The sequence below is a fragment of the Heterocephalus glaber genome, unplaced genomic scaffold (genome assembly GCF_053883595.1).
Source record: "Heterocephalus glaber isolate CG9 unplaced genomic scaffold, H.glaber_assembly_v1.0 deba00000347, whole genome shotgun sequence".
Taxonomy (NCBI): Eukaryota; Metazoa; Chordata; class Mammalia; order Rodentia; family Bathyergidae; genus Heterocephalus; species Heterocephalus glaber.
The window spans coordinates 36,536,532-36,556,128 of record NW_028258143.1 but is presented as its reverse complement, the minus strand read 5'-3'; the positions used below and the strand labels follow the sequence as shown (position 1 = coordinate 36,556,128).

Here is a 19,597-nt window from a genome sequence, read left to right as displayed (position 1 = left end):
TGAGAGAAATACTTCCACATACAAAAGTAATCTATTGATTTCATAAATTGAATACTATACTCTTAAAAGCATGACATCAAACATAATTTGTATATTTTTTATTGTTCTCCAGGAGTTTCAGTAACAGAATGTATGGTGTGTTTTGCTCAGCTTTTCAAGTATTTCATTTTTCTGGAGTGCTATGTATTCAATTACTCACTTTATTTTTAAAAAATAAAAAAGATGTTTTAATAGTAATTCTAACAATAAGAAAATGTTTGAATATTAATTCTAAGTTGGTTTTATTCAGTTTCTTTATATTCATCTATTTTCACTTATGATTTAAATTTTTGAGGCTTTAAGAAAAAAATATTTTATTTAGGCCAGTATCTAGTTCTATTGTTGAAAAAAAACCATTTCAGGTAGCCTAAGAGGAATAATTCATCTCTGGAAAATGTAATCAACAGTTAGTGTGCAACATAATGTAAACTGATTATGGAAAGAGGCTCCATTTAGCTTTTTCCAATGTATTTTTGAAAAACAAGGTTAACTAGCAATATTTAGATTAGAGTAGCCCAGCAGGATATGGTGACTCTTAAGAACCTACAGTAATTCTATTGGATTCAATTAGATTGAAAAAAATTAAAGGTCTGTAATCCTGCTAATATTATTGTACACCCTTAGGGAAGTCACTCCCTCCCCCAGCTCCATTTTGGTTGATGCATTTTGCATTTAGTATATTTTGAATAACAATTTGTTGGATTAAAGCTGCATTCCCAACTGCATAGCAAAAAAATACCTTTATATATAATATTATTTATATACTTTCCTCAAATATGTTTTCATGTGTCAAATTTTCTAAGGCTTCAGTAAGTTCACCTACTGTCACCTATATCATTAATAAATCAATAGATGACACAAAAAGAAATTCCTATGTTTTAAGTACTGAATGGATATTATATTAAATGTACATATTTCCTCTGAATGTAATTGTCCTGTCTTCTACTATTTAACTAAAAGCCATCTCTTTTTATTATCTTCTGTTTCACCCACAAAGCATTTAAGTATCAGAGCTACTATGGCAAAATGACATTAGAGTATTATATAAAAATAGTTAAATAGAATCAAAATGTCATTTTTATTTGGATAATAATGTGCATTAAAAGTATGATATTGATTGTTTACCTTAAATGCTCTAACAGCAGAAAATTAGTCATTTCTGACCTTTTATGCTTATTTCTCACTGCAGAACTAGCCCAGGACATAAGTTAATACATCTCATTTTCTTATTTCTATTCAGGTGTGAAACTAACAGTGACAAGAAAGCCATAGTATAGGGTTGATACTGTCTTTATTTCTGAGCCTTCATTTTTTGCAATAACCTGTAGTATACTTTTTTAAAAGGAAGGGAAACTCTTAAGCAATCATGCAAATCAATTTTCAATATATTCACAAAAGAGCCAAAGTATATAGAATGTTTTTTAATCCCTAAAATTCATACAGAGTACTAAACCCATCTATATAGCAGCAGTAAATGACACACCATTGTACAATACATACACTTGAAGGAAGCCTGACTACTGATGGAATGATTTTCAAACTTCTGGAAAAAAAAGGATCTTTTAAGCTGGAACATTCTGAACAGTTGTATTTGTGTGTGTGCGTATGTGCGTGCATGTGTATTTTTTTCCTGACTGACCAATTCTATCTGCTCAATGCACCATTTGCAGAACTGTAGAGAACCAAACAACTGAATAGCCAAGAAGCTAAGAAGATGTGAATTAGGACAGCTGCTGGCTTTCTAACTGCTTACAGCTCCAAGAGAATACAAAGTTTTGTTAAGGGACAATTTTCCCCCTTCCAACTCAAAGGAGAGCTCTGAAAGCCCCAATGCTTGTAAAGTAAAAGCTATTTGAAGCAAGTCAATACTTTGTATTTTTGTTACGATATGCTGCATGCCCAAGCCTCCTCTGCTGGTTTTCTATTAATTGAGCTCTCAGCCCAATAGTGGGCTCTCTGACTCTAGCCTTCACTTGTCTACCATAGCTGTGATGGTTAAAAGCTTCTCTGGTTTGTCACAGAGTTTAATATGCACCCTACATAATTATGCAGGATTCACTGTGCTATCAAACTGCAATTCAAATTAGTTCAGGATTAAAGGCACAGAACAGTACTGCTTCCTTAATTGCATTGTACTGTGCTGATCACATTCAAATACCCATTACTCATTCCCTCTGTGGAGCAATAAGTCAGGGGGATTAATATTCAGGCAGGTGACAGGGCCAAGCCATTAAAAGGCAGTTATGCAGAAAGCATGGCTGGTTTTATTCACGTTAATGAAATCAGTGAAATGAAACTGTAATAGATTTATCAAAGCTCAGATGGATTTGCTGTAAATCAGTTTGATTCAAGCAATCAAACTGGACAATAGAGATAGTTTTCAGCTCTAGCAATGGGTGTCAGAAAGCAGCATGTGAAAAGTGCTGATATTCTTCATGTATGGATTTGATATCCACTTCATGCACAGGCCTATTCCCAAACCACGGCTGCTAATTTTTTTGTCTTTTGAACTAGGTGCCAGTGGCTGATAAAACATACAGCATATCATCTTAATACAGCACTTACACTGTTTTTATTCCTCATTTTTAAGTCCCCAGAACATCAATTCCTTCCAGCTGCTGGTAGGGAAAAAATGGAAAGTTCAACAGAGGACAAATTAGCATTACTGTTCCTCTACTGCCCAGAGCAGGAATGCAACTTTGGCCATGGTAACTCTACACAATAAGTACAAATGTTCTCCTACACCAGAACGTGTGCAAAGGGAAAATGGTCAGATCACAATTTGCAAGTGATAGGCTGGTGCAGGAGCCCTGAGAAACTGAAAATTTACTTTTGTTCTGGATCTAATGGAATAATTTGGTATCCATTAGAGGGCAGCATAAGTACAAAAACTAAGCACAGTAAGGGAGGTATCCCCTGCAGATAGACAAGCACCTTTGCCAAGGTAAACTTTTTCAATGCAGTCATATTTTCCAAATGTAAAGTCAATGGATATAGAAAGCTAAGTAATGGAGAAGATAGGACCAAACCCTACTGTTAGAGAAAATGATCCCAGGAAACACATATGCCAATTTAGCTTTAGGGAGTTTTCTCGCCATACATTAACTCTCTCCATACTTCACCCCTCTTTTTAAAGCAGAAACGGTCCTGTCTTAAGCTTAATGACCTCAGAGTATTTTTTGGATGGTGTTTCTGATAGGACTGCAATGAATTATGAAATGGTGGTCAGGTTTATGTTTTCATATAAAAGTGCATCCTATATACTAGGTTATACTAAAACTGCTCTAATTGGTCTCATTTTTAATTATTAGATACAAATTGTTCAAGAACTAAAGCCAGTTTTTAATGATCCAAAACAGAAATAAATGTTCTAGTCTATTAGCGTCCTATATGGAATAAATCAATATTAAAACTAATTAACCCTTTTCAAAGGCATTTTGTCCCAGGTTTTTATTTAATGGGTCAGTGCTGCTTAAAGCATGGATCAAGCTGGATAAGCTCCATTTAAAAAATGGCCCATTTTGAAAACAGTTTAGCAGCTCACTATGACAAATATATTTATCAGGATAAACCTGACTTTTTCAACTATCTAAATAACTGCCCATGGTTCCTTAAATGGTCTGACAATAAAATAGATATATTGGCAATAGCCAAATCTATCCATTTAGTAGTAACATTAAAACATAGTAGATAATGTCATTTATTCCTTTTAAATATATTTTATTTTAGAAATATTTTGTTTTAATTTTTAATTTTTAAGGGTATTCTTTACAGGGGTTGGAATGAGGCGAGGTCCCTGTATAAGTTACTTCTTTCTAGGTCATATGTGAAATGCAAACCTACAATTTGTCCTTTTTGGAAGAAGCCATGATTTTTTAATAGTGTTCAAACACATAGTACAAAGCATACACCTTTCAGGACATAAATGACTACTTTGACATATGAAGCTCAATGAAAATTATATACATTATTTAAGGAATTCAGCACTCTTCCTCTCTGCTATAGTAGCAATCTGAAGATGTACTTTAATATCAAGCTACTTTTTACTTATAAAACAGATGATATATTTTATACATGAATTAAATTCTTTACAGTACCAGAGGAATTAATTTGTAATGTTATGAAATTTTGATTAGCCTGCTGTAAAATCAGAATTGTTTACCACAAGTGTCTGGATTCTGACTCTGTCTTTCCAAACGGATAATGAAATGAACTGGAGCATGGGGAAGGGGGGAGTAATTTATGAAAACATGGTACACCATAATTTTGCCATTTTTCTGCAATAAGCATGGCAAATGATTCATGGGATAAAATGAAATATTTCTCACTGTCATTTCAATGGATCTAAGATTTACAGCTTAACTTGGATAAGAAAAAACTCTGCATAAAAATTAATTGTAAATCAGTTAATGATGGGCATGAAAAACAAAAATATAATATTGAAGCAACAGTGAGAAAATCTAAAAAGCAACAAATAAAATAGAAGAAGTGACTATTTGTTTAAACCTTTGGAAGCAGGAGCTAGCTTGCTTAAAAGAGGTCATTGAGGTCGGGTTAAAGAATAGTAATGTGTTGAATGAGATGATTACAGCTAGATCATTTAAACAAACAAAATCATATATCCCTAAATTGAACTTAAAAAAAAAAACTAATACAGAAGTTAGATTTAGTTTGATAGTGTAAGGTTGAAACAAAGAAATTTCGTAAGTGTGAAAAATCTCTTGCCAATTTGAGATTCTCCTTAAGCAAAACTGTTTTTCTACAGGTACCAGAACCAAAAGAAAAAATTAAATTTCTTCCTATATATCCATCCACCTATCATGTCCAAAATCTTTGACACAATGAAAGAAAGCTAGCAGTAGCCAATAAAGATGAAAAGTGACCCTTTTTCTACAGGAGTCATTGCACCTGGAAATGAGTGCAGCAATCTTCTTAAGACACAAAACAGTGGACTTGAAAGGTTCAGAAGGTGTGGAACCACCCACACCAATTGCCATGCTCTAATATTCAAGGCTGGATCTATGCATTGTAATCCTCCTATCTCTTCCAATGAAACATGATACATTACCTACATTATAATATTGTTAACCTCCTCAGATTCAAGTAACTCCAATGTGAATACCTACTATAGGATATGCTAAGCCATTCAAATCAATGCCAAATGTGAAGAACAAAGATGGTACTGTTAATCCCCCTAAAGCAGTTATTTTGCTTAGATCACATGACTCTTATTATGCTGGACCAGGTATTTAACAAATATAAAGATACCTATTGATTTTTTAAAAGACCCACATCCAATTCTTAGCAAAGGACTTGGAGAACTGATTGTGGTACCATCAATGTTCATATACATCATGTTCTGTGTCTGTATTTCACAAGTTAGGTACCTAATGAGAGACCTAAAATACAAGGCTCAGGCACAAAAGAATCACTGGTTTTGTCTGCTTTTTGGGTTTTTTTCCGGTACTGGGGGTTGAACTCAGGACCTTGCACTTGTGAGGCAGGTGCGGCGCCACTGAACTAAATCCCCGGCCCCTTGGTTTTGTCTATTAAACATAAATTTCCTTATTATTAGGGTGCCAGATCAATTTAAAACTCTGTTGCTTCTCTCCTTCATAAGTCAAATACCATCAAGCAAAATCTGACACCAGTGATATGACAAAAGTTGCAAAATATTGATGCTAGCATCAAATTTCCCCCTTTTTAGGACCATCAATTTTACATATTTTGAAAACTGGGGGCAATATTTTGACAAATTTTATGTTGACAAATTTTAAAGTGCTAAGAAACTTGATAAGATGGATCAATAAAAATGTTTTGAACTGTTACTTTTGTCTAGACACTGAATAAATGATTCATTGTTCCAAGTCAGCCTGGGAGCCATTGCTTTGGGGTATTCTATATAATTTCAAAGAATCTTCAGCAGCTCATGAAACTCCTTTGAGAACACAGAACCAGGAGGCAGCACCGCTACCCCACAAATATAGAAAATACTCCATGCACAAGTGTAAATTAAAACCTGTAAAATAACATGAGTATTATAAAATTTGCCCAATATTAAAACTGATAACAGCTTTACTGATTTACTGACAATGAAAATATACAGCATTTTTTTTCTGTCAGAGCATTTATCAACACTTGGCAACCCAGCACTAACTTGACATGTAAGATGATCAAAATGGATTATGTAATCTTTCCCATTCATTTCTATTGATTTTAGTTATGATAAAATTCATCAGTGTGCCTGGGAATGCGTCAGCTGAAAGGCTCTGGTTGAAAAAAAGGGGGGAGGGCCGAGGTAAAAAAGAATTCAACTGAGTCGTAATAGGATGAATGTAATTTTAGAATAGGATTGCACAAATACAGAAGTCATGCTCTAAAGGCTGCAGTAACAAATTAATGCAAATAATTCTCATAGTCTCATGAAATTACATCTATCTATGTAGATATTTCACTTTTGAGGTAAAGTCACAAAATTCCAAGCTAATAGAACATGTGTCATTAAAAATACAGTTTCTGGAGATATTTTCAAACTTTTTAAAGAACTTCAACAGTAATCAAAGTTATTTGTCTGACTGCACATAACATCAAAATGCCAGCAAATGGACCATTTCAATCAGTTTTATTGATTCATGCTTTCAGTTCTTATTCAGTTAAAAACAAGGCACATTAAATATATCTTCTTATTGCTCTATAAATGCATGCAGCTCATTCTGTATATCAAAAGTAATAAATAATGGTGATAAAACACCAAGACAGTTATAAAAATGACAACCCAGCCTCAAACATAGCATTTAACAGTCCAATCTAGAACAATAACCCAACACAATACATAAAAGTGCCACACATAAAAACATGCAGTGTATATATCCACTCCAGTACTTGGCTTGCTTATGTTTGATATTCTTGGAAAACATAGTAGGGCATTTTTAATTCCCTTAAAAAGGTTAACATAATGCAAAACAGTGCAAGTTAGAATCACTGACTTCAGTATTATAGTCATATGGCAAAAACTCTTTACAAATTGCATACAAAGAGGAAAATAAAATCAAGGATGATCCTTACAGTATATTTAGTGGAAGTCAGACTGAAATTTTTGTGGTACAAAAGAGGAAACTACACATTTTGAACAGACAAAACAAAGCCAGAAACTAATGCAGAATAGAAAGTGTGCATTTAATAGTAGAAATCCTAAAGTTGGATTCAGTATAAATTGATTGAAAGCAAGAACATTTAAGCACAATGGATACAAGGAAAACAATCTTCACTTGATAAATAATACAGCATTACCACTACTGTTATGATTGAGGTGCGAGCTATTTAAAGGAGTGGCCAACTCTCTAGCACAGATGAGGGTTCCTTCAACTGAATCCCCCCAAAGGCCCTTGAAATAAATCACTTGGTGATAAAAGGCAACCCCTGCACACCCACCCCATCAGAATCAACTCATATCGTGTTTATACAAAAGGAAAAAAAAAAACACATTGTTTTGTGCTTGGAATGGGTTTTGAAGGAGCTTATTCTCTCATTTCTTTCCCTTTTGCTTAAATCAGATGAAGCTTTCCAGGTGTAAGAACTTACACAATGATGCTTGGTACTTTATTCACAGAAAGAGCTTGAAACCAGTTCATTTCCTGAGCCTCTGGGATTGGTGAAGGAGCATATATTTTACAATTTGCAGGTTTTAAGCAAAATCAGACACTCTAAAATGAAGGCAAGTGCACTTTTCTTTGTCCTTAAAGGAACTTCATTCGTAGCAAAACGTGCACAATCAAGGCCTGTTTTAAAACACAGATTTGCCCAAGCCAGTCACATTGTGACCCCAGTCCCTACTGTAACAGAATCAGAGGGGACATAAGTCATCGTTATCTTGATCTAACTAGAAAAAAAGAGAGAGAGAGTACAGTATTGTGGTACATGATCTAGATGTTTTAAAGGACAGCTCTTCTATTTAGTATCACTGGGCTCTAAACAGTGAAATCTATTGTCTTGGTAGAAAAACACTAGGTTGCAAAGTCACATGCTTCCATTTATTTAAAAAAAAAAAAAGCTAAAGTAAAAAAATTCACACTTTGAAAGAAAAAAAAATTCACAGTGACACCTGAGAGCATCACTCACTCTTTTAGGTTTTCCTTTAGGAAGTGGTATCTAAACTTCAGAGGTCGTGGGTGGGGCCTTGGTTTGGTGAACCTCCTACCTCATATTACAACATGCAGGCTCATCTCCCACCTGAGTGAAGCATACAGATATTCTACAATGTTGACATAAATAGAAATTATAGCACAAAAGTGTTTTATGTCCCCGTTTAAAAAATAAGACCTCAATGTGCAATGAAAACCTACCATAAGATAAAGTGGTTTTATTTCCTTTTATTTTCTATGACCTATAGAACCTAATCTTTAAAAAAAAAGGACAGTTATAGTTAGCTTCAAAATAGGAAGCACAATTAGTAAATATTAAGAAGACTAGTTAAAATGCCAACAAAATACAGCAAAAGCTTTCCAAACTGGAATTTTTAATTCACCTCGTTATTTGTTAAATTCAATGCACACTGATTTTTGGTTTTGGTCTGTGTGTGTTGGGGTGGTTTTTGTTTTATTTTGTTTATTTTTGTACAACTGAGAATTTTTCCACAGAGTACAGAAGGAGAAAGACTTTAAGCAGCATGACTACCCTCTGATATTGAAAGGTGGTACCTTATTTTACATATAATGAAAATCAGTGTCTATTCTATTCTCATTTATATTGATAAATAATTCTCTAAAAAGATCAAGTTTGACAATATCACCTGCTCCAAAATTTAAGATTGGGGGGTGGAAAATTGCATTATATGTGAATTTAATAAACGCATGTTCTTAACCCTTAAATGTATCACACTGTAAAAACTGGGAAGATATAGTCTTGTCCTATTGCATCCAACTTGCCACTTAAAATGCTTGTTTTAAAGTAAGAAAATCTAGGATCTTCCTGGCAACTATAACAGCCAAAGAAAACTAGCAGTGACTAGGGAAAAAAATGAACTGCTGAGATGAAACTATCACTGTAACTCCTAGCAAATGCCAGTGCTATCCTTATTGTCTACCTGTGATTCTGTAAGCTTTCAGAGTTTCACTTTGAGACTTGTAACCAGATCTAAACCAGATCTAAACTTTTTCTTTCCTCTCCAGTTTTGCCAGTCACACTCAAGATATAAAATCCTGCAACTGTGGAAAAGGAAGACAGACAAGCTGGAAGAAGAAAGGGGGTATCATTTCAATAGGTCACTCTTTTTAAGAATAAATGGTATCCACAAACTCAATGTTCAGAGTTTTATGTATGTCACAAAATTTTTCCAGCTATTTTCTTCAATTTCTGCCAAAACATTCTGCTTCTAGAACTGATTTAGAATACATGAAAAATCAAAAGGGGAGAGCATCAAGTCTAACAGGTCACAAAATGGATGTAAAACATGAAATCAATGTGCACTGAAAATGAGAAAGTACGCTTTTTAAAAGCCAGATTGAATGGTACATACAAATAAAGTTTCATTCAGTTAGGCTGGTAAATATACCAACATCCTAATGTTTTGGAATGTTTTCCAGTGTTTAAAAAAAAAAAAAAGGCAGCTACCATAGCCACTATTTTAGAGTGGTTTAAGTCCTCTCTGGTTGTTACATGGTGATTTGTTGCTCCTAATTTTGTTGGCAGTAGATGGTCAGACTCACAATCCTCCACAACTACGGTCCACAGGAATCGGAACTCTTCGGTCGAGGTTCTCTTCTGCAGTTTTCATTAGAATAGCAAGCCGGCTTCCAGATACCCTTCCTTTCTGAATAGCACTCATCAGCTTGAAAAGAAAATACGCAACAGATTCAGAAGGCAGGCCACCGTATTCCCTTCCTCCCAGCACTGTATGGATACCATTGAAGCAGGCAGATGTAATTAAGTGCTCCATTAAAACCCAAAGAAAATAATGCACCTCAAATAAAAAATGCACCAGTTTTGAACATTTTAAAAAGAGGGAGAGGGGAAGAGGCACGTATTTCACCACTACTGCAAAAACAATGTCTACCTGTCAAATCAGTCTGCCTCTGAAGAAAGCAAATATAATGTATCACTTTTTGCTCCTTAATGTGCTCAGACAGGGCACAATGTTTTTAAGCAACTTCAAATACTGGATCTTTAATTCCATTTAAAAATCTTAAAAAGGAATCTCAAGGATTGAACAAAGACAAACCATGACCTATATTTAGCTATCCTTTTTTCAGTGTTACAGTACTTGACAAATTTGAGTCCCCTAAATCCAAATTCCTTAAAGACTTTTTAAAATAATTTACATTTAAGTTCTTGAATATGGACCCAGAGATCTACCCTAAGAATTAAAAGCACTCTACAGCTGAGATTTTAGCTAATTCATTTTTATCCAATGGATAAAATCAGAATTAGTCTTGAAATTACATGCAGTCAGCAGGCAAAGGCCTTTAATCTGGAAAGCACCTTGCAATTATGAACATAAGGATTTTTTTTTCCATTTCAAGTTGATGTGGTTTAACTATTTGCTGTTCTTGATTTCGTTTCTCCAATCTTTTTCATTTATTTAAGAAGATCAGAGCTATTCAATAGAAAAAAATACATATGAAAATTATTAAAGTATTTTCAGGGTTACAGCTTTTAGCCTGTAGGGATGCATTTCTTTAAAACAGCTCTAAAAAGGAGTCAGAGGCATCTGCCAAGGGGCTGGATCAGAATTTCGTGACCTTATTAAAAGCTGTTTCACAAGTGATTGCTTATTAGAGATGGACTCCTACATGCAGAAGTGTCATTAAAGCCCAAATCTGGAAATAAAGTCATGTAACCTGGCAATATTTGTAGTGATCCTTCCATGAAAATGATTTTTAAAAATCAATATTCACAAATAGATGTTTAGCAGAATAAACATGGGCTGTTAATCTTCAGAAAATAAAAATGTTTTGTTAGAACCTGAAATATACTTTACATCTGAGAAATGGTGTAATATAAAGAATTCTGACATCTAAAGACAGAAAAATTTATTTTTTATTGTTTTTTTCTCATTCCAGGAAGACCTTCAAAGTTTATTAGAGCCAACAAAACTGATGGAGCTAGAGTTTTCTTTTAGCCATAAATAGTATAACACGCATAAACCATAAAAAACTCACAAGTTTTCTTTAAACATTACGTGTACCTAAAAATCATAAGAGAAAAATGGTGTATTTGGATGTGAATATATTGCATGAGAAATACAGTCTGCATTTTTTACATTGAAAAGTACACTATATTTGTACTTACTAGAAGCATGAATAGGCTCTTTCATTTAGAATTGGACAAGAAATACTCAATTATTTTAAAACTCTACAAGAAAACCTGCAGGTGGCTTAAATTATTGTCTATGTGCTCTATTAAATTCAAGGTAATTACTTAAAAACTAAACTATATAGCATATCTATAAAATTAGATTCTTGTTTCTGAAACCCAGGTTTTTCAATCCTGAATGCTATTGTTTATTTACAGTACACATGGAATGAGGCATAAGCCATTTCTTTGAAGTCAAGTTTTTTTTAAAATTGAGACAATTAAATATTCTCCAGAAAATCATACAAAAAAAGAATTAAATGGTTTCCAATTCCCAAGCAGAAATTTTATATTCAATTTAAAATGTGCATTTAAACAGTAAGCTAAAGAACTAAACATTCTTTTTTGCAATGCTGGACACAACCTGTGAAAATTTTCTGCATTTAGATTCAACAATGCTCTTATCAGCAGCTCATCTCCAGAGAGACAATTACCATTTCCTTTGCCTTGATCTTGTTTGTTTAACTTGACACAGTGAAGAAAGGGCTGACATTGACCAAAATCCCCAGCATTAATTTATTTCATGTTCAGCATTCATCATTGCCATGGTGCAAGCAAGACCTGGCATTCACTTGAAATAACTGCCCAAGAAGCACTACAGAAAATAACCTGGCTGCCTGGAAACCAGTACGCTCTTCATATGATCAGAGTCCTATGGACAGCTACAAATAATGTTCGGGTTTAGTGAATTTCTTGCTTTTAAGGAACTGATATATAGCATCCAGTTTGAAGATAAAGTAACAAAATTTATTCCCTCCACGGTTACAAAGATTAAATAATTGAAACTTCAATAAGTTGAAAATTGGAAATGGAAATGTTTAAATTACATGGTCTTGATCCAAGGGTACAAGTTTCCTTCCTTTTGCTTTTCTGGGTCTTTAGCATGTAGAAACCCAAAAGTTACATTTTCAAGTAAATATGATTCTTAAATGATTACAAGTACAATTTTTGAAACTTCTTCCATAAAAAATTAACTTTCCACACTAGAAATATTGTGCTGCCTCTCTTGATGTAAGTGAAGAATGAATGGTCTAGCAGTGATATTCCATGATATATCTTTATAAAGCATGTTTTTTATTCAACCTTTTAAGTCATAATTAACTTGGATTTCATTTAAATTGCCAAATGTAACACAATGTTTCTTATTAAAAAGAAAGAAAAGGAATATGCACAAAGTAGAGCCTTATCCCTGATGGCAGACAAATCAACTACTGCTGGCTTCAAGCTTCTTGTTTTTCAGAACGAAGTGACAAATGGGTGGGTGGACTTCAGAATTCACTGTTGGAGATCCATTTAGGATAATGACAACCAAAAGACAAAAGCAAATACATCTGTTTCCTTTCACCACAACTCACCTGCAAAAACTCATTGAGCTCAACCTGCCCGTTTTTGTTCAAATCTACTTCATTCAGAATTTCATGTAATGTATTTTCATCCATTTGCACATTGATACTCTAAGTAAAATACACAGAAAAATGAAGTTTGATTAAAAAATATGCATATCTTGTTTCTGTTACCAAGCTTTCAAAAATTAAAATAAAAACATTATTTTTAGAAAACACTAGATGACAAAAGGTCACATAATACCATCTTTTCATCTTTATATTATTCTGTTATCAAGATTTATATTAAGGTTCTCACCAAATATTACCTCTAATACACGCTGAACATCAACAATGGTAATAAAGCCTTTTTGGTCTGCGTCAAACTTATGGAATCTCTTCTTGTACCTAAAATACAGCATTTGAATAATGGTAAAATACACTTACACGGAACAAGAAGAAAAAAGGGATAGAGATAGAAACTTATTTGTACCTGTCAATGTCTGAAGGTAGTAGGCTAATTTCAGAGCGATCTGTTAACTGTTCTGATCGAGATTTATAGCCCATTTCATAATAAAGAAACCTTCTGGCTGTTTCAAGTTCTTTCTAAAACAGAGCCACATATACAAAGTTCAAAGATTTGTAGAAAATAATATTGATCTTTTTGCCCTTCTTCCTTTTAGTCTTCAAAAAGGAAAGCTGACCTTCACTTACTTGACTAGCATACTTTTATTTCTTCCAGTTTTATTGAAGTTAAATTTACATTCAATAAAATACACTTCTTTTACATATACAGTTTGATGTGTATGCTAATACAGTCAGATATCACCATTCCCATCACTCTAGAAAGCTTACTCATTCCATTTCATGAATTACTCCCCCTGACCTCTGGCCCCAGGCATCTTTTGATTTGCTTCCGGTCACTGGAGTTTACCTTTTCTAGAATGTCATATAAAAGGTTTTACATAGACTGTAGGCTTCTGTGTTTGACTGCTCTCACATATCAAATGATTCATGTTGCTATTCGTTTTAATATTTTGTTTCTTTTTACTGCAGAGTATTCTTGCACAGTATTGATCAGCAAATCCTTCAGGACTAAACTGTTTGGTTTGGCTACAAAAAAGCAAATAAAATGAAAGATATCTAGGAGTTGAACAACTACTGTAATACCACATCCAGTGCCAAGGCAGACACCATGCGATTAACTACACTGAAATTTTGCCACTAGGATTCTGACAGTTACAGAGTCAGGAAGAAACAAGTTACCCTCCACTTTCAACTCCCAAGGCTTAATGGATACTGACTACTGCTGCAAACACTGTCCTTAGTTTCCATCATGTCACTCTCCCATCTAAGTACTCCAAAGTGACTCTCTTACAGCATATTCTGTTTACAAATCTCATTTTCTTATATATAAATGTGCATGCGCACACACTTCTTTCCCATACATATTCTTTTCAATCCCACATTTGTGAGCTTGATCATGTAGCTGACTTTGGCCAATGAAACATAGGTAAAATATGTGGCACTTTTCAATGAAACCTTTGAAAGTAACTTTACAATTTTTCTTAGCCTCTTGCTCCCTTACCATGAAAACAGTACGCCGCGGATGAGACCTGAAGTCAACCTAGTTATGCAGAAGAGTCACAGCAGCTAAGATGCAGCTTTTGTGTGAGAGAAAATAAATGCTTGCTGTGATAAAACCACTGGCATCTTGAGGTTGCTTGCTATACAGGATAACCTTACAAAAACTGAAAACACATCTTGTATGCCTCAACCAACCATCAAAGGATGTTATTACTTCAAGGAGTCCTAAACTCTGAAATGTGAAGTGTCAGTAAATGAAACAAAAGAAATAAATGACACACATACACACTTCTATGAAATCTGTCTCTATGTGCTTTCCTATGTTAGCAATAAGATATGTTAGGCTTCTTTTTCTTGGGAAGACAAAATTCTGTTATTCCTTTTTTTTCCTTGAGAAATTTCCTCTTAGGAAATAAAACTCCAGAAATGTTACCAAATAAAAAGTTATCAATGTCAAATAACAGCTTGAGTTTAAAAAGCGAAAAGTAAGTATGTGTGTGTGTGGGGGGGGGTAGTATTTAAATAAAACTTGCCAATGAAATCTCCATCTCCGAGGGCATTCTTCACTATCAGATTTCTCTCTTCACATAAGAACATCTATCAGTTTTAATAAAAAAAATATTTTGCTGTTCCACCAATTTTGACCAGCCATTTCCTACAAACTAGTTTAAAATTCATATCCTTGGAAATGCCATCTCTGATGCTTCCCTCAAAACAATAAGCTCTTCCTAAATTCATGTCCCTTCATTGTCTATGTAATTTATCCATATTCCATCAAACAAGGAATCATGACATTTCAAAGCTAGGAGAGATTTTTCCTTCAGGGTCATAATGTACCTCCCTAACTCCTCCTCATGTATAACATTCCAAAAATGGAGGAATAAGACTATCTAAAGAACTCTGGCAATTCCGAGGTAATTTAATTTCTCCGGAAGTAGCCCAGAAAAGGATAGCTCCAATTGTTACAAAGTTTTATACTGAAATTAATCAACTTCCTTGCAATTCTTCCAACTTATTTGAGATGAGCAAAACTTTCCTACAGTAAAATAAACCTAATGTCTGTTTTCTGTATCTCAGCACACACAATGATAGTGTCATGTACTTTTGTCCTTAGAATTTGTGTTTGCTTTTTTGTTGTTGTTTAGTTTAGAACTACTGTTCTGCATATGACATGATGTCAAATGTGTCTGCCATGCTGGGTAATTTTTTTCAGACCACAAATACTGTCATATAATATAATTATCTGCATAAAACATAATGCTCCAACAGAAATCTAGCAAGTACCTAGAAGGGAGTAACTATCACGTTCATCAATCTAAATACATGATTCCTATCAATGCAGCTTAAGAGTAGAATTAGATTTGGGAACGGCCATGGTCCACTGTTAACTACTATGCATTCACAATTAATTAAAACTGTATTTTTTTCTACATGTGCTACTGTTAAGTCTTGTCAAATGTACCTTGAGTAGATGGAGTTGTTTTTCTACCATTAATGCAAAGTTTACCATTTGTTTCTATTAAATTATACCTACTTTAATTTCACTCATTGTTTCAATGTCACCATTCACTTACCTGTTAAGCTTCTGGTTATTGTTAGACCAAAGATGCATGCCATCAACCTAGGGATCTGAGCACTCGAATCAAGGTTTACTAGGTCAAAACCAAAGACAAAGTGCTTATGATCTGCTATCAGAGATCTCTGAGATCCATAATGGTATTTTGACTGGTTATAAATCTACCGTTTTACAAAGATCACACGGAATTTTATAAAACACTCTATAGAATCCATATATATCATGTCTACATTTCCCTGATCTTACAATCACCTTTCTCTATCTAAAAAGAAAATTAGAGACACGGCAAAGCAGCCCACTGCAGACAGGCAGGTCTGTGCATGCCCTACCAAGGTCCCGAGTCGTGCGGAAGACGCCTAATCACCTGGCTGCAGACAGGCAGTCACCTGGTTCCACACTACAAAGATGCAGAGGACACCAGACCACCAGACCAAGGTACTGAGTCCTGCTGCTCCCGGCCCAGAGGTAGGGGCGTCTGAGCTGCCTTACCACTGCTCCTGGTCCAGAGGAAGGGGCTTCCCGGTCACCATCCCTCCCGCTGCTCCCAGCCCACAGGAAAGGGCTTTTGGGCCACCTTCTGTCCCCCTGCTCCTGGCCCAGATGAAGGGGCTTCCGTGCCACCATCCCTCCCACCACTCTCGGCCCAGAGGTAGGGGCTTCTGAGCTGCAGTCCCACTGCTCCTGGTCCAGAGGAAGGGGCTTCCCGGCCAGCATCCCTCCCGCTGCTCCCAGCCCACAGGAAAGGGCTTTTGGGTCACCATCCCTGCCGCTGCTCCTGGCCCCTGTCCCACCTCTCCCAGCTCAGAGGAGGTAATCCGTCCAGGCACTAACAGCCCCCCACCCCAGTCGAAAAGAGAAAACACGTAAATAAGTCTCAAAACCAGACTTCCAAATCACCTACAGTAACCCCAAAGGGAAATGAGCTAAAACACTCTGATACTCAACCACCTGGACCCACTGAACTGGCAACAAAAGGGGATCTGGAAAAAATGAAATCAGAAATAATTTCTCAGATAACAGGAGAAATTGTGCCCCTAGTGCAAGTCATGATTAATAAATCTAGAGAGGAGCTCAGGAACATGATGGAATCCCAACAAAAGAAACAAATGGAATCCATAAAACAGATGCAAATAGATTTCCAGGACATGAAAAACTCCAATGAAAGTCTACACAGCAGTATGAGCCAAGGTGAGGACAGAATTTCAGATATAGAAAATAAGATTGCAATTAGTGACCAGGAAAAGGAAAACTGCTTCAAAATTATAAGCAAACATGAGAAATCAATCCAGCAGCTGCTAGATGATGCAAAGAAGAATAACATAAGACTGATTGGAGTCAATGAAGAAACAGGAGAGAGTGGAGATGACATAAAAAAATCTCTTCACAGAAATTATGGCAGAAAACTTCCCAAGCAGGGGAAAAGAGCTTGACATACAGATAAGTGAGCCATATAGGACTCCAAATAGCCTTGATCAAAAAAATTCTACACATAGGCATATAATTGTTAAGATTCCAGAAACACAACAGAAGGACAAAGTTCTCCAAGAAGTCAGAGAAAAGAAACAAATCACATACAAAGGAAAGCCCATCAGAATCACAGCAGACTTCGCAACACAAACCATCAAGGCATGAAGAACTTGGAATGACATATTCCAAGCCCTAAAAGAAAACAGTCTCCAACCCAGATTGATGTACCCTGCAAAACTATCTTTCAAAATGGATGGAGAAATAAGATACTTTCATGACAAAGAGCACCTTAGGAACTTCCATGAATACCAAACCAGCACTCCAAAGAATTTTACACAATATCCTAGGAACAGACATTGAGGATCACAACCCCAGGAAGCAAAGCAGAATGAACCCATCTGGCATGACAAGAAATTAAATGTAAAGGGGGAGAACCCAAAAAAAAGAAAAAGTCATGGCAATGACAAGTCAATACATGTCAGTTATAACCATCAATGTTAATGGTCTCAATTCACCAATCAAAAGAAATAGACTGGCAGAATGGGTCAAGAAGCAAAATCCAACAATATCCTGCATATAAGAAACACACTTCATTCAAAAGGAAACTCACAGACTGAAAGTTAAAGGGTGGAAAACAATACTCCATGTGACAGGAACCCAGAAAAAAGCAGGAGTAGCTATCCTCTTGGCAGATCAAGTAGATTTCAAATCAACACTGATTAAGAGAGACAAAGAAGGACACTACATCCTTATAAGGGAACAATCCAAGAGGAAGAGATGACAATCATAAATATCTATGCACCAAACACTAGTGTGCCCAACTATATAAAACAAATACTAATGGACATGAAAAGTCATATATGCACTAATACAATTGTAGTGGGGGACCTCAACACCCCACTGTCACAAATAGATAGATCCACTAGACAAAAAATAAGTAATGAAATTCTAGAACTCAATCAAACTCTTGAACAAATGAACTTAACAGATGGTTACAGCATCTTCCACCCCACAAAATCATAATACACATTCTTCTCAGATGCACGTGGGTCATTCTCCAAAAGAGACCACATACTCACACATAGAACATGTTTAAGTAAGTGCAAACGAATTCAAGATATCCCCTGTATATTATCAGACCATAGTGCAATGAAATTGGAGATCCATAGCAAAAGAAACTCAAAAAATTTCATAAACATGTGGAAACTGAACAACACACTTCTGAATAACCAATGGGTCACAGAGGAAATTAAAGAAGAAATCAGACAGTTCCTTCAATTAAATGACAATGACAATACACCATATCGGAATCTATGGGACATGGTGAAAGCAGTCTTAGGAGAGAAATTCATAGCAGTGAATACGCATATTAGGAAAACAGAACAAGTCCAATTAAACAACCTGATACGGAACCTCAAGCTTCTAGAAAAAGAAGAGCAGGACAACCCCAAAGCTCATACAAGGGAGGAAATTATAAAGATCAGAGGAGAAATCAATGCAATGGAGACTAAGAGAACAATACAAAAAATCAATGAAGCCAAGAGTTGGTTCTTCAAAAGAATCAACAAAATTGACAAACCTTTAGCCAACCTTGTCAGAAAAAGGAAAGAAACGGCCCAAATCCATGAAATTAGGAATTAAAAGGGTGAAACTACAACAGACCCAGCAGAAATCCAGAGGATCATCAATAACTACTTCCAGAACCTATACACCAGTAAGATGGACAACACAGAAGAAATGGACAGATTCCTAGATACATATGAATTACCAAAGTTGAATGAAGAAGACCTAAAAATTCTGAACAACCCAATATCAACCAATGAAAGTGAAAATGTAATTAAAAACTTATCAACTAAGAAAAGCCCAGGCCCTGATGGCTTCACTGCTGAATTCTACATGACATTTAGAGAGGAACTGCTGCCACTACTGTTTAAACTCTTCAGTGAAATTGATAGGGAAGCAATACTCCCAAATTCATTCCTGGAAGCAAGCATCACCTTGATCCCCAAAGCAGAGAAAGACCCAACTGAAAAAGAGAACTATAGGCCAATCTCACTAATGAACATAGATGCAAAAATCCTTAATAAGAGAATGGCAAACACAATGCAGAAGATCATCAAGAAGATCATATACCCTGATCAAGTGGGATTCATCCCAGGGATACAGGGATGGTTCAATATATGAAAATCAATCAATGTAATACACTATATCAATAGAGCCAAGGACAAAAACTATATGATTATCTCCATAGACGCAG

At 35.3% G+C, this 19,597-nt stretch overlaps 1 protein-coding gene across 9 annotated transcripts in view; it reads right to left on the bottom strand.

The window, feature by feature from the left end:
• Window positions 1-6,644: 6,644 nt before the first annotated feature.
• Gpd2 (glycerol-3-phosphate dehydrogenase 2) overlaps window positions 6,645-19,597 on the bottom strand; it is a 149,383-nt gene continuing 136,430 nt past the window's right edge. For 7 of the 9 annotated variants that reach the window (XM_004835926.4, XM_004835927.4, XM_021266099.2 and 4 more), the window contains 4 exons: window positions 13,204-13,316; window positions 13,040-13,118; window positions 12,744-12,842; window positions 6,645-9,865 (listed from right to left, as the gene is read on the bottom strand). In XM_004835926.4, the coding sequence (XP_004835983.1) occupies window positions 9,740-9,865; window positions 12,744-12,842; window positions 13,040-13,118; window positions 13,204-13,316 (417 nt within the window). In that variant the 3' untranslated portion in view covers window positions 6,645-9,739. Of the gene's footprint in view, window positions 9,866-12,743; window positions 12,843-13,029; window positions 13,119-13,203; window positions 13,317-13,342; window positions 13,824-19,597 lie in introns of those variants that run through there. The other 2 variants (XR_002398112.2, XM_021266116.2) reach the window with 2 other exon arrangements.